This window comes from Hesperophylax consimilis, chromosome 3 (assembly GCF_061612785.1).
Source record: "Hesperophylax consimilis isolate HC1 chromosome 3, BYU_Hcon_1.0, whole genome shotgun sequence".
In the NCBI taxonomy this organism is placed as follows: domain Eukaryota; kingdom Metazoa; phylum Arthropoda; class Insecta; order Trichoptera; family Limnephilidae; genus Hesperophylax; species Hesperophylax consimilis.
The window spans coordinates 15,725,115-15,742,375 of NC_142838.1; the positions used below are offsets into that span (position 1 = coordinate 15,725,115).

Genomic DNA, 17,261 nt, shown 5'->3' on the forward strand with positions numbered 1-17,261 from the left:
TAAAAATCTAAACTTGTCGGTGCCTCCCCTAACAAGTGAACACACAGCCAATAACAAGGTAGTATGCACGTTTGCACGTTTGAAAAGGGTGTGCTTTAAAAAAGTGTGCAAAACAAAAAACGCACATAAAAAAGCTTTTAGCTCAGACGGAAAATGTGTTCGAATGAATAATACCTTTCGGACGTAATTACTTTGAGCCACGAGATTAATTACCGTGCATGTAAATTAAACACTTAAACCAAATTCCTAAGCAGTTTAAAGTTGGTAGGTACTCTCTATGTGTGACATGCATATTAAAGTCCTCGTTTGTACCACACAACCTTATATTTACTTTCCATGTAATTGAATTGCATTATGATACCTCAACAAGAAAAATAATTGCAATGGACTTTTATTATTAATTCTAAAGTGAAAAATCATGTTTGTTATTGTGAAAATTTATTTTGAATGGTGTGGAAACATAGACACTAAACCAGGTATTTACATGAAAGAAAGCTTTTAAAAATATTAATATTATATTGGTGCATGGTGCAATTTTACATTTACATCAGATTTCCAGTTTTTTGCACAATCACCCAGCAATTTGAGAGAATCGTTGTGAACCTAGTTTATTACGCTTATATTACCCCACTTAAGAATTTTTTCATGCCTATAACATATTGAATAACAGAACAAAATGCGTTTTTGATAATTTTCGGAGCTTACTTTGCAATTTTTTTCTATCGAGCAAATTTCATATAATTAATTCGGCTTAGCAAATTTGTAGATATTATCTTTAAAAATAACTTTTTTATGGAACTTAAAAACTTAAAAATTTCACGATAAACTTGTAATAAATCGGTAGAAATTGGGTATTCTGGAGCTTAGTTGTCGATCAAACGCCTCAGGGATCTTAATTCCATTTTATTCGTTCTTCCTCTCCAAGACCCATCATAATAGGGTTGGTACATCGGGGTTAGTACCTGTTAGGTTAAATTAGGTTTGCACAAATCTCACTTTAAACGTTTATGAAACCAGGAGGTGAAAAGTCACTACATATTTTAACTATCCTTAAACAAGTCTAACCCAAATGCTGAAGTTTACTTTACCTCAAAACGAAATGAATAAACCTGTGACATAAATGAAAATCTATATCTGAAAAGACAGGTTAAATTTATGGTCAATTAATATTAGAATTCACTTGCTCTAATTCTTGTGGGCCCTTCGGAAAATATATTCTGCCAATTTACTGGAATGTTTTTGTCTATAGACAAAAAACAATTCATTCATTGGGTATTATAAGTCAGTTTGGCGAAGTAATTTACATGTTTTGGGTCGGGTTTGGGTGCAAAACATGATTCCTCGGGATCACAGTTTCATGAGAGAATATTCATTAATAGTGAATTATGTAAATCTTCTGCAACATAGCGGATCTCGATCGATTGTTGAATACGTTAGGCTTGCGGTATGAATAATTAGTATATTTATTTGGCAATAAGGAATAAGATAATAATTTTGCTTTGAAATAATTAATAAAAAACAGTCTAATAATTGAAATCGCAAAAAATATGAAAAATATTTACACGGTTTTGCTTGGAATTTCAACATAACGCAACTTTTCGGTTCTCAATATCATTTCTATCACATACTAATTTGAATACTGGTTTGAAAAATCTATTTAAAGGTGACAAAATAAGATTTTTGTATGAAGTAATTTGTGCTGATTCTATAACTCACCACAATAGAGAATGTCGGGATGCACTTCAACGGGATTTTTCGTGCACACTTTAGGAAAACCCTTCAATGTTTATTTATATATTCGCGTTTTGTTGTCACATTATCGTCTCTGAGACTACAGAAGGAATTAACTAGTATTAATAGACTGACTCTTTACCGCCGTACAAACATAATAATTAAACTAAAATATAAATTGTATACATACATTGTATGTTAAGGGACGTACTTGAATTACTTTTACCAGTGATTTCTGACATTATTTGAAGTAAAAAATTTTGGTGTCCGATGACATTTTTGATGTTTTTTTCAACTTAAAACATACAGTAGGTTTGCACTTACTCGGCTGAGTGACCAGTGATGACATGTCGAAGAAAACGTAATGAAATCTCTTGTAAAACTAATTTTTGTAAATAATGCAGTTTTACTGTGGCATTATCATCAAATACTTTTTACAATTTTTACAATTTCGGTTCTGTGTCTGTTCCGGTTCGATGAAATCTAGCAAACGGACTTGATTTAAACTTACATGTCATTTTCAAATTTTAATTTTTACTGTAATTAAGCGATAAATCCATAACGTACATATATTTATAGAGAGGTCTCCTACAACGAAATTTCTTGTTTTTTACAGATGTAGATCGCATTTATTGATTGATTCAGGACCAGTCCTGAGTTTAACAGTGCATGGCGCTAGTCTACTAAAAGTCTACGTATTATTCAGTTGCCGAGGGGTAAGGCTTTCTAATACGACTCCAGAGGTCAGGGGTTCAAATCCAGGCGTGTGCAAGCAATTAAAAAAAAAATTGTTGTTTCATAATTAATTCACATACAATAATACATACCTAGTATATTTGCGACTGGTTCCAGGCTGAAATATACTCTCAGAATCGCCCCGGTGAAAGACTTCCATACAAAATTGAAACGTTGCTTGAAATGGTAGGTATTAGCCGTGTTTGGTAATCAGATCTTAAAATCAAGGTTCTTCCTAACCTTTCATTCCACAACCTTCAGCCTCACAATATTCCTCAATAATTAGGAATGTCATAGTCTCACAAATTATGTACTGTAAAATAAAATTATTAATAATTGCATTGACAACCCTGAAATTTTCGACAAAATAAAATTTTACGTACCGACCAGAAATACGAGGCAAAGTGCAACATTTTTCTGTGACAATTTTAAAACCAACTATGAAGCTCATACACCTATAAATAGACTACATTATTTCGGCAATAAACTTGGGAATATTGTAGACATGTTTAAGATTCCGTATTAGTTATAAAACGAAATCTTTTTAATCGCTTTACTGAGATGTATGAATTCACGATTCCGTAGTGAATACACTTTTATTTTTATATTTCTATGTTTCTTAATACCTATTTTGCTTTCCGTAATCCACACTACAAATTTTAATTTACCTTAAAATAATCATAAATCATTATTTATTGTAAACTATGTACCTAACACAACTGTATTACTTGTTACCTATTTTTGTAAAAGCCCATTAGGGCGTTAGTAAATAAATAGTGAGCAAAAACAGGAAAAAATTAAATATGAGGTTTTTGGAATTCGCGTTGAGCCGGGTCAAGTTCTGTTATTATTCTATTATGGGCCAGTTATTTCACAGAACTTGTATATTAACTTCGAAAGTGAAACAACTGGCCCGCAATGGAATAACAGAACATAAATAGGACTCGAATATTATCTTTAAAGAATTGTTCATGTTCTTTGAACGACCGGCCCCAAAGCTTCGAAACTTTGGTTGCTTTTTTTTCCAAAACTGTTTTTTTGACTGTGTGTGATGCATCACTTTACGTAATTCATCAGCCCATCAATAAATAGCAAATATTGACGGAAGCGTATGAAACGGGAATTTTCTTCGTATCGGTATTTTTTAAGCCACGAGGGGTTTTGTTTACAGCGAAATCTAATTTTAATGATGCCGCCAATCACTCGCCCATCGCAGAACCAATATTCAGTGTTTACGCTCGCTGATTGGCCGTCAGCCGCCCAAAGCTAGGGCGGCTTATACACTAATGTCAGCTTGCTGCCTAAACCCACTGCACACTGTCAGGACCGGAATAAGCCAAACCTACCTCAACCTTTGTCAGGACACTGCATCAAGTTAATCTGTTATATCTATCTACAATTATAGTTATTATATCCTTGCATACCATGGCAAGTTGGAGCGATCGCTTACCATAATGTGACAAATTTATATACATAGAACCAAAAAATACGGAATAACATATTATTATTATTCGTTTCGGTAGTTTGTATTTTTTTCTTTAAAAAAAGACAAACATTCCCGGTTTACAATTAACCTGACAATCTATGAGTCTCCTACTACCACCACAGTAAGCAGAAAATGTTGCTTGTATTGTGATAAAGGACTAACTAGCCGAGGAATTGAACACACTACCCCTGGATGAACCCAAACGCGATGTCAACTCAGACACCGACCGACCACCATTAAATTGATTGGCCAAATCGAAAACCGAATACCCATTACTCGAGTGGATATAGAATGATCTTATACAAATAGCAGGCCAACTTGTTCCATAGTCCTGGCCTAGATTGAGGTGGTTTATATTAAGTTCTGTGATTCCCCCTAGGCAGCCGAAATCACCTCATCACCTCCACTATCGTTAAAAAAATTTAACTCACCCAAATCTGAATTAAAAGTTCTGTGCTTTTATTATTGTTAGCAATTCCAATATTAACCTGATTTAATGAAGTGGAATATTTTTGCTTCCATTTATAAAAAAACTGAATCTTCCAAAGTTAAGCTTATCAAAAAATGTACCTTTTGTAAAAATAAAGGCAAATGGCTCTATAACGTCGTGTATTTTGGGAAGGGATCAGCAAATATCCCCCAAAGTATGTTGAATTTATTATTACCAACTTAAAATTTCCCGCGGGGTGTAGTTTGGGGATTGCTGAGGTACACTGAGTGTAGTGAGTTGGCATGTGTGTATATATTTAAAAACATCTTTATTGTATTAATAATGCTTTTGTCATATTTTTTATCGCGTTTATCCTGTGTTTGTACTATCCCGTCATTATCGAATCTAATTATTCTCATTTTGTGTAACGTAATGTCTACGTAACGTAAGTCCATAAAATAATAATCAGTCTTTGTGGAAAGAGCAGGCCCGTAGGCAATTTCCTACTCTTCCTTATGGTTAATCCGGCACTGACTATTGACTACTGCTAACTGCCTACGTAACGCAAGCTTCCCCACACCCGCCCGTGATCCTCTGCCACGCTATAGCTGGTTTCGAATACTGAATGATGAGCAAATACACGTCAAATTCTTGTTTTTCCGCACCCCCTTCAATTGCCTTGATAGTCAACATACACAGGAAATAATACTAACGGTCTTTACAAACCTAACTTTATGACATAATATGAAAGTAGATTTTACAAATGCAAAGCGAAACGAAAAATAACACAAATAAGTTGTAAATATGTTGAATTACACAAATATAATAGCAAATTGGCGATTTTATGAACAAAACGCGATTTACGAAGATTTTTGAAGAATACATTAAAACAGCTGTCAACCACGGCTTCCAGGCTTAAAGAATGTCATAATGTCATTGCTAGATGCGAAAAAATTGTTGCCAAATTTATAAAACGGAGTTAAAGATATTTTTATTAGTACCAACTCGAATCCAAACGTTTACAGTCTTTATGCAATGTGTAACAAAAACAATGTTTAACGCATGTGAAGTGGTTTTTCTTTAGCAAACACTTTAAATTATGCACTGATTCTAATTTCTACTGTCAAAGAAATAAGTAACAGGTATCAAAGGGAGCGGGTCAATTCCACCGGTGTTTTGACCAGTCAATGGATGAGTTGGCATAGCGTCTGAATCCCACCCAGATGTCGTGAGTTCAATTCCTCGCTTGGTTAAGTCCTCCTTCATTATAAAAGCAATTTTACCGCTTACTGCGGTGATAGTAGGATATTTTTTTTTATATTGTCAGGTTTATGGAACTTGGGTAAGTTTGTCATTATTTTAAAAATATAATTTGAAAACTTTAATTTTGACTGTCTTAAGAAGGGTGGGAATTGGAATTTCGAAGTTGGTTATCAAGTTCTGTGAAGGTTCTATTCAAGTTCTGTCATTATATCATTACTGGTCAGTTGTTCTGAAATAATAGAATAACTTGAGTAGAACCTTCACAGAACTTAAAAATAACATTTAAATTTGAAAAATTGTTCATAGTCTGTGAAACAACCCGTCTTTAATGTAGGAATACTGAATTCTTCGAATTCGCTTGGGTAGTCTATTTAGAATAATTTTTTTTGTAAGTTTTTGGTCAATTTCTAAAGAGATTGGGCCAGTTTTGAAAATTCATGCTCCCCAACTGATGCGTAATATATACAATATGCGAGTATAGATTTTCGCTGATAAGAAATTTGATAATCGTTAGTATATACAAATTGATTTTCTAATTTTATTTATTCTATGGTGGACGTGATCTTTTCCTTTTTGATTCTATCTATAAATTATTATTTATAAACATTCAACATAGGTGCACTGTTGTAACTGATAATCAACAAAGATATATCAATATTTTTTTCTGGTTCTTGTTTCCAATTATCAAAAAGTAAATCGGCACCAGTATGGTTCCTGTTTATAATAATAAAACAAAAATTATAATAGTAATCAGGATATCTTCTTTCCAGTGAACATTCAAGAAAGTACGTGTCTCTGTTTCTAAATTTTAGTCAAAATGAAATCAAGTTAATGATTAATGTTTGTCTAGGTTTAGTAATGGTGGATCGGTAAAGGGTATGCAAGTTTTGCCATATGATACCTTGCCAACACCTCTTTTGGTTTTTGTGTATTTTTAGTTGCGTTCTTTCTAAACTTTCTCGTTCAACTTGGTAATATGAAACTTTCAGTAGCGAACAAGCTTTCGTGTGAAAGTAATTTTCGGATGAATGCGCTAAGTTTCATTTTCTCTAAAACCAGTTTGGAAATAATATAGTGGATGTTATCTTTTCATTTTAAATTCCATCTACAAATCATATTTTCTTTTCCAGTTTCCAATAATTACTGCACTGGTAAAACAACTGATAATCAACCAAGATATTATATCGATCGGTTTTTCTGGCTTTCAAAAAACACTCTTTGTCTTATAAACAAATTTATACGAACGATCGATTAATAAAATAGCCATCCAAATATTATATGAACTCAATTCGTACAATAATAATAAATTAATTTAATTCAACCACGAATAAAAAATCAACCGGTAATAAACAAAGTGTTCTTACTATGCTGTATGTTATACATATGACATAGTTTTTTAACATGTCTTTCAAAACTTGGTTTGACTGAGGATCGTACCTTCTTACGCAAGAACTAGAGTCAACAACTCTAAACAACCTTGCCAAATGCCAATCGGGGCAGGACAGACATTTATTTAGTATATTAACTGCTATAATGTCTTTTCGAGAATTTTGATTATGAGAAGAATGATTTCGGAGAAAAGTGTCCGCGTGTGTGTAGGTGATTGCCACCAAAAGTTGATGTAATGTATTGACACCAACAACGAGTCTATCTGCCAAATTTCAGCTCGTTTGGATGTCGGAAATGGGGTAAATTTCCGCTTCTCAAGATTTGCATTCATTAATTGCCGAAAACAACAGTGAAATTCAAGTAGATGTTTTTAAAAATATGAAAGTTGAAACTGTTTTCAGATGATCACGAGTAGAAGAGTACTTCTAGGGGCATCGGATCAAATCAGTTTTATTGTTGTTATAATATTAATATATTTTCTCAATATTCTGTACCTATCTATATTCCATATATCTAAATGGCAACAGTTTGAAGAAAATTAAATATTCTGACGTCAATCGTGGAATTTGAACACTCCCATAACAATGCGAGATAAACTAAGAGAAATAATATTATGAGTGCGATCTCATTTATCCCTGGAATAGTGACCATCTAACATAAGATATGAAGAATGTTCCCTGTCAGTTATCATCCTTCAACTGAGCCATTCCGGCTCATAAAGCGGAGGATTGTTCGAGCAAAATTTGTGAAGCCCGCATCTGTTGGAATCGTCAACGATTCATGAATAACCCTATTTAGGAGATCGACAAATAGCTTCCGAAACCTCGGGATTCTCTGCAATGCGATGCGAATTATTATCTGGTATTTGGATGCAAACTCCTGGATTCGGCCTAACCCAGAAACAAGAAATTAAATGAAATATAGAACACTCTTCAGAGAAGATGAAATATTGTTCTGTATTAAGAAACCATTCAGTCTGTTCGCACAATGGAATTCTTTATATCATTTCCTAGAAAAATGGAATGTGTACCACTGGAGTGCGAGATTAATAGTAGCAATTTACGGATGGGGAAATCCATGACGATTTTCTCTCCACTTCAGATCTATAAATGTGTACCTCTACAATGTATACAAGCAAATTATATATATACAGACCTAGCAGGGATAGAACACCTCTTCCTAGATAACTTTTTACGTCATGCAATTGAATTTGGAATTCATTGAACATTCGCAGGCACATAGCATTAATACGACGTCTATGGAGAAAGTGTTATTTAAGATGTACGACATTATATTTTTTAAACTCCATTTTGAATTCTCGCTTCTGCCATTATAAAAAATGGAACATAATGCTTGCACAGTGATGAGGACTAGTATAGTATTAAACCATGGGTTTTTCGTACTAATTTTGATTTTCGGTGCATGGGTAATCTAGGACTAACCTTTGTATAATGATAATAAAAGGACTTACTTACCTTTGACACACACCTAAACTGGAAACCACATATTTATAACATTACAAACAAAATTCGTAAATCTATTTACTTTTTCAAACAAACACGTAATTTCCTTAACCCCAAACTTTTAAAATCAGTGTATTTCTTACTATGCCAATCACACATAGAATACGGAATTTTAGCTTGGGGTAATACTTCTTCTAGTGCCCTCGACTCCAATATTAAAGCACAAAAATTAATCATAAAAATAATTCTCAAACTTCTTCTTTCTACCAGCACTGATACTATCTTCAACTATCAACGTTATGGACATAAAACAGCTCTTTGCAAGATCTATCTTGATTAATTTACACCAGAACAGCAAAACACTATACAAACCAACTCAAACGATACACAATACTCGAGTCAAAAACAAAGAACTTCTCCAAACTCATTTTGCTAAAACCACCTTTGGGCAAAGACATTTCAAATACATAGCTTGCAAACTATACAATATACTACCAGCCACTATTAGACGAACAGAGTCAATGACCAAATTCAAACATGAAATAAAGAAATGGATAGCAAGTATTGGGCGTCCCACTATCACAAACATAATATGTAAACCAAATTACACGTAAACAATAACAACAATTCACAAACTTTTTTATAATAGCCCCTTTGTAAGTAATCTTTAAGTACCTGAATACGTCTGTCTCGACACAGGTGTACCCTAGTGAGACAGATGTCGAAAAATTTATTTAATAAAACTTCATATTGATGAATAAATAAAAAAATTTAAAAAATCTGAAATATTCTTGCGTAATGCGTAACATTATTCACGTGCATTAAACGTTAATTATTATGGGCGCCTAAATTAAGTTTCAATTCCGTCAACACCGTGAACAACAACAATAATGAAATATTTTAAATGCACACAAATTCAAAATACTAAACTGGAATGTAATATGATTCGCGACGTCGGAATCAACAGATTCAATCGTGGCAACCAAATAAGGATTTTTAACAGGATGGAATTTTATTAATTTTTAAAAGATGATTTATAAATTCTACGTATAATATACATTCAGATTCAGCTTTTGATGATCTTCATGAATATATTTGCTTTAAGTCGTAATATTTTACTGGAGTTCATCTGCGCTAATAAATCATATTCTAACCACAGCGTTACGTTCAAACTGTAACTGTCCTAAAATACTGTGTTAAATTATTGCCGCGGTATCGGTTAAAATTTGTGACAATTGTCTCAGCATGTTAAATCTATGTGTACCAACTAAATGTAGCATGTGATTGTCAGGGCCGGCCCTAGGTGGGCGCAAATGAAGCAGTCCGCTCCGGGCGCCGAATTGCCAAAGCGCTGATGCACTACGTCGTGTAGTATTTTAAATTGAGCCGATATCAATAACAATCCTTACGTTGATATAGTTTAAATTCCCTGTTTTGATTTATGCAAGAAAAAAACATGGCCAAAAAGTGCCTTTTATTTTATTTTGTGGATGTTCAGGCATAAATATTTATTTTTTTTTTGATCATTTTATATACAACTTAATTTACCACATTCTACAATAAAATCAAAACCGAAAATGGGTTCGTAAGTAAGATATTTTGAACTTTAAAGCAATTTTTATAGGCCTTTACATTATTTATTCTGCGCTTATAAATGGTCTTATTTAAAAAACACTCAATTATTTCAAAGGCCAAGATGTATTCTACTCGCAATATTTAATTAAGGCATCTGAAACATTTCTAGGCGACCAATTTTTCAAACCAAAAACACATGATTTTGCATTACTACGTATGGCATCGCCTTAAGACGGGAAAATATCCTGAAATAAAGTCGGAATCTTAAGCCCCCGCATTTCTAATTTCTACCGATTTATAACAAGTTTCTCTTGACCTCTTTGAGTTCAAAAAAAATATTTTCTAAGATAATATCCATACATTTGTTTTGCCGAAACGTTTATTATATGAAATTAATTAAGCTCCGAAAATTAATAAAAACACTTTCCGTCTATCTTTAAATGCAACTAAAGCATTTCTCCAAAGTTTTTTACTCTATTTCAAGCTAGTCGTGTTTTGTTAAATATTTTCACCATTTTTGCTCAATTATTATAGCTTTTTAATATTAGTGTGCTCCCTCTAACATTCGTATTTACATATCCCCCTTTTAAACCACATTTGAACGCTTACTAACAATGGCCTTAACGACGTTAGTAAAAAAGCCATGCACAAAAATATGCGGTTAGTTTACTACGGTTAAGTTTGCCTTAGCAAATCTCTAAAATAAAGTGAGAATGTTAACGATGTAAGTGTTTTCTTTAAACCGCCCGGACCGGCGTAATGGACTGACCTTCGGCCAAATTTGCCCTAGCAGGCCGAGAAAATTGACCTGTCCCTGGGGTTTATTTGAATTATTTCTGATTTACATATTACTAAAATCTCAGATGTTTCAAGAGGAATATCTCGGGTAATTACTAATTCATCGCCTAGAAAAATAAAATCTGGTGCTAACAGCTAACATTTAAAAATATTTTACAAACCGTTTTACATAAAATGTTTTAATGGCAAGGTACTCTTTTTATTTATCTTAAATATAAATAACTTTTTCCCGTAGGTATCGGTCAAAAACTAAATTTCATCGTTGCGAATTCGACAAAATTGATTAAAATGTGAGCCTCCAGCAAATCTTCGTTGTTAGAGTCTTGTGTAGCCTTAAGACTTAAAAGTCCTTGAGATTGTTTTTCATAAAAACGGCGCTACACAAAAATACAAATCATCCAAATAAAATGATTACAGTGTTCACTTGTCTAGGCGTCTACTGGTTTTGATAACTGGCGCCAAATATTACTCGCGCCGGGCGCCGTTTGGCTCAGGGCCGGCCCTGGTGACTAAATTTAAATAACATATAATGTGTTCTTACCACAGCCTTATGTCTAAACGGTTGTATCCTGTCCTAGAAATTTGTGCTAAATTATTGCCACTGAATCTGAAAATCGCATTTGTCAGTTCGTGGTTATTTGTTTTGTTTGAAAATGTATGGTACCCACACAATATTTTGTGAACGTTTGATATGCATCTAAATGTGTGATATGAATTTGGTCAGCATCCAAATGTGTGATATGAGTTTTATAATCATGTAAAATGTGTGATATGAGTTTGATCAGCATCTTAATGTGTATTATGAGTATGATACGCATCTAAATTTGTGATATGAGTTTGATAAGTATCTAAATGTATGATGTGAGTTTGACAAATCTTTCTTTCAGGATCACCTAAGTCAAAATGTTTGTTTAAATAAATTCGTAGTCCTTTTCGTGCTTTGTTTTCTGATGAATTACATTTGTTGCGTTGAAATATATGTAAATCTACCTAAAAATTATTCCCTCCGTTAAAGAGAATCTTTGAAATGACCTAACAATAATTATTGATCTAATTATGAGAATTTATGGTGTATGGATACCAGATGATACCAAGCAGAAAGCGTCTTAGAGTTTACCGGATAATGTGACATTTTAACAAAATACGACGAGTGACAGAATATTATTAATGTTTCAATGTGACAAATCATTACAGGTTTAGTGATGAAAGTACTTTAAAAATAATAAAAATAAATAATTTTATTTACTCGTAGTATATAACGGTCCTTTCATCAGAAGTGGTCGTTAATAAAGCTTTCAGAGGAAGAAAGGAGACATATTTAAAACATTTCAGTCTATGTTGGTTACATTTTGTGTTTGGGTTTATGTTGGAAAAATTTTCGTGAAAGAAACTACATTACTGTATGAAAAGATAACGCAATCACTAGAAAACGCAATATCCAATCAACCTGATTGTTTTTGTTTTTTCCTTGCTCTTGTGAGTGTTTTCTAACAGTTATAAAGTTACCAGTTACGTTGGGCCAACATGTGAACGCTTTTGGAAAAATCGACGCTAATCCGTTGGTTGGCCTACAGCCAATATACGCCAAGTGGTCCTGTATACGTTGACCCAACGTGGACTGGCAAGATATGCTTAGCACTTAGGACAATATTGGTTGGTACTCACCCATTGCGGCATCTCGTGTATGTCCGCCGTCCGATGGTGATAGTTCAGCACCACCACAGTCAGAACCACCGATGAGGCCACCATGAACATTATGCAGTTGAAATATGTACCTGACCATACACAAAATTCATTAACAACGGGAATTGGTTCAGCTCGGTGACACAGTTACCTACATGTTTACTGTTGCTTATTTACTAGTTGGACTGTGGTTAAATTTGATGAAGCAATTCGCGGGAGTGGTTTCGGAATGTAATGATGATGCTGCGGGAAGAGAAATCTGGATCAAATTGCAGATGAAAATCTGCACCACTTTGGGATAAATATAGTTTAATGGGATAATTTGTAATATTGATTGAAACACCGTATTTTTTAACAATATGCAAACCGGTTTCGCCATAACCTTCTTTATAGAAAGTATTAACGTCTGTACTTAATGAAACATTATAATGCAGTAACCAGATGGCGTATTGTTATAATTAATAAAGTGATAAGCATAAAGCTAAAACGATTAATTAATTTAAAAGACAGATTATTCAAGTACACTGTTGATTGAATCAGGATTTTAATTGGTACTCCTTTGAAAAGCTTCATCGCATAATGTATTCAATACATTTTAATACACTCGTATTAATTTCGTTGATTTGGAAATATTTTGAAAAGCCAATAAAATGATAAAACCCCTCATCGTTTGAAACTCTCAATACATTAATTTAAATGAATGAATTCGTTTATCAAATGGGTTAACAAATAAGGCTTTCGGGGCATTTAAACATAAATATTTATACTTCCATTCGTTTAAAAGTAAACAATTAACAACATGCACATTAATTTACAAAAAAAAGTCTCACAAAATGAATTGATCGAACAATTAATCAAATTGGTTGTGACTGTGAGATTTTTTTAAAGGATTTGAAAGGTTTTATTAAAATAATCATTTTAATGAAACTAAATGATTATACATAAAATTGAGATATAGAATTCGTTGAAAATTATTATTCTACACTTAAAAAACTTACCCAAAACCGCCATTGAAACAACGAAAAGTGTTCCGAGCACAAAATACATTTGAAGAGAAGAAATAATAAATAGGAGTTAAATCAGTGACTCACCCATTTATCTATAAATGTATCAGTATGCCAGGAATGTGTGGATAAGCTGAATTATTAACCGCATAATCTTTATAATGTGTTAAATCAACGTGAAGACATAATGAAGATACAACTCCATCTATTTCACGTTGTATGCATTATGTTCAGGTACAGGGTGCGCAGGAAATATCTCTGGAATATTGATAAGGCGAGGTATTGATGTCACCCACAGGTGTACGAGATAGCGGTGGCAGGACGTGTTCTGAGAACAGATGACCCCCACCAGGCGTCAGATGGAACGGCGATTTTTATTCCGCACACCTTGTAAAAAGGTAAACACATTGCGGATGTTCATTGAAATTTATTTCTACTCACGACTTTCTAGAAGCACTTCGAATTCCGAGAAGGTTTATTTTATTCGTCGATGGTAGAAATTAAAAGTTCAGCCATCTTTAAATAATTAATATCACATATTTGAAAGGCGCCTCCGATTTATTCGTGATTTTTTATAAATAATCAAACAGAATCAAAGACTTAATTGCAAACTATTTTTTTTTTATGTGAATACCGCACAAGAATCCCAACTGCTTCCAACCTTCTTGAGCCAGTGAGACTAAGGCATCCCTAATTGGGGTGTTTTGAGAGGCTGAAGGTAGTGCGGAGGGGGAGGAGTTGAGAAAGAGGAAAGTGGAAAGTGGGGCGTATCTAGCTATTCAGATCTGGTCACTAAACACGGCTAAAGCCATTTCAAGCAACGTATCAATTCTGAATAGTGGTATTACACCAGGTCAATACTGAGAGTATCTTCCACTCTGGAACGTGCCGCAAGTATACTATATCATTTTAAATTAATGATTTGTGATATAACACCAAGTCATCACATAAAATTTATTTGCGCACGCTGTGATTTGAACCCGCGACATTCAGATTGCTAGTTGAGAGCTTTACCCCTCGTGTCTGTCTTATTTTCAATGCTGTTTACTTTGTGGAATTGTATTTAAGAACACAATCCCCAGCCTTCCAACACACAATGTTCCCAAAGATGTATACAATAGAAGCAATAGAGTTTTTTTTTAACTTTTATCGCATAAGAAGTGTGATTCTTACACAGCCAGCGGTGAAAATTCAAACACGTCTCTTTAAAATCAAGTCATTTGCAAATTTTCTGATTTCTTTAGAGCAATCGACAAATAATTACAATTAATGGGATTACAAATTACTTTGATGAATCAAAATAGGTTTTCGTGTTTCCCGGGCAGACTTATGACCATTAATATCAATATCAATATCATCACAAAACTGATTCAACACGTGATTCTACAGCTTCCCATTCCCCGCTGAAGTTCTGAAGGGTTGATATTAAAATACCCCGTCGGCACCACCCACTTCCCACCTCCCACTATCTCGTGAATGCGAGTATCAAGATTTCATTAATCTCCTTAATGTTCAACATTCTACCGTTAAAGCTCTGACATCAAAGCGGTTCATTTTTATTCAGCTCCTTCTATAGACATTATCTCGCATAATCGCGTTATCTGAACCGTTCGAGTAATTTTACAACCACAACATAAAAACTTTATGGCGAACAACAATTTATTTGAAATGCGAAATCGAAAAAAGTTTTCAAATTTTTATTTGTGAGATATTTTACGCACATAAATTTTTTATAATACTTATTATTTGTAACACTATATTTTCTTTTTTTATAAAACATAGTCTTTCAGACAAATCATTGTGTTGTTTTTGTGAATTTAAGAGATTCATTTCAAATTAAATTAATATAATGAGAAGAATTTCGGATTGGGTAACACAATTTCTAATGAAATCTGTATGCTTTAGAGCTCCGAGATTTCGCTGGTAAAATATAATTAATGACAGTAATATCTTCCGGAGGCTTTGGCTCACGCGGAAATAAATTCAAGTCGAAATTTTGTTTTTCCTCAGTTTACCTGTTTTAATGTTTGTGCTTACGAAACTGAGACGTATTAAAATAATGCCGTTTTCTTTTAATAAATAGCCACTGTTTGCGAGACTTCTGTTTAAAAAGGTTATTACAAAGACCACAGTAAATTTGGTAGTTAAAAGGAAGAAGGAAAATATTGATGTCTGTCTGAAAATGTTTTATTATTCAGAAGGTTGGCGGCCGGCGAATAATTACGCAGTAAATATTTATTAGAGATACACGGATCTGCGGGCCACGGCAAATTTCCATTAGTGTGTTGTCATCCCGGGAACAAACCCTTTTCCGACATACACCCTTATCAATGTCTAACCAGATATAAGAAATGGGGTGAAAACGTGGTCAATGAAAATCATTTATCAGAGACAAAGATATTTCTTAATCGGATAAATAGACTTATCGATTTTCTGGTTGTAAATGTAGCATGCGAAGTCAGTTCAATTAATATACTCGTACTATCCGAATAATGTATGGGCCCGATATGATGAACACTGGTAAAGGTTGTTGGAGAAAATGAGTATTTATATGTGGGTAAGTTATTCTAAAACTCAGTTTTATTTTGTATGAAGCATTGACCTTTCAATCTTAAATTCATACTATATTGGGTACATTTCAAGAAAACGGTACATGCCGATACTGTTATTTAAGTAACTTCCTCGGTATAGATGAGTTTATCTTCTAATTACGTTAATTACAAATGGCAATGAAAGTAAATCCGATAACATCCCTCGGGGGAGTGTTGCAGAAGTGGGGGGAGGGGTTGAGAAGATAATGATTTCTCGCCTGTTCCGAGTTCCAATGGAGGTTTTGAGTCGCACAATACACGCACACCGACACCCACACTGACACCGATCCGCTATGACAACACAAAATGATATCGCTACAAAGCGAGGAGATATCACACAACATTTATAAAGAGCAGGCATGCAAATCGAGACTCGGTGTCAACGTTAGGGCTCAGGGACTACATAGAATATGAGGAAGCACAGATACAGTACAGTAAAGTACAGTACAGTACGGTACAATACAGTACAGTACAGTACAGTGCGGTACAGTACAATACAGCGCAGAGCACAGGCAGACTAACTGACTAGACAGTAATTGCAGTAGGCAAGCGACAAGCGAATAGACTTTCTTCTAGAGCGACAGATACAAAGACTACCAGATAAAGCAAAGGGCCCAGCCCAGGACAGCAAGAACAGAATGGTTGATACTTGGAGGTTGTAGAGCTCGCAGTTTCTCTCTCCCGCGAACTCTCTTCTTTACCAAATAATTCATTTGTTTTCTTTTATCATTTGCGTGTGTTTAATTCACAGTTTAGGTCAGTTTTTAAATGGATGATTCATTTGATGAATTTAAAATGCGAAATAAAAATAAAAACACATAAATAATTATGGTAATACATTTAGTCAGCACACCCCCTGGTGAGCACCATCACCCTGGAAACATTTTATATTTCAGTACTCTTTATCATATATACATATTGTCATTGGTCATCATTTATCATAAGCTTATTTAGTCTCAGGTTAAAGTACTGTAATATTACAGGTGTGGATTCTCCGTTGATCATCTACATCCTCTAGCCAATAGTCAGCTGTCGATAGATACACAAATATAACTGTATTTTAAGGATGCAGATAACCAACTGAAAAACCACATTTCAATAAACGAAATTATA

The 17,261-nt window shown here is 33.9% G+C and overlaps 1 protein-coding gene across 5 annotated transcripts in view; it reads right to left on the reverse strand.

The window, feature by feature from the left end:
• The window catches only part of LOC149425017 (neuronal acetylcholine receptor subunit alpha-7-like), a 402,913-nt gene that overhangs the window by 43,578 nt on the left and 342,074 nt on the right, over nt 1-17,261 (reverse strand). For all 5 annotated transcript variants that reach the window (XM_089648468.1, XM_089648467.1, XM_089648485.1 and 2 more), the window contains one exon: nt 12,536-12,645. In XM_089648468.1, coding sequence (XP_089504594.1) covers nt 12,536-12,645 — 110 coding nt within the window. The remainder of the gene's footprint in view (nt 1-12,535; nt 12,646-17,261) is intronic.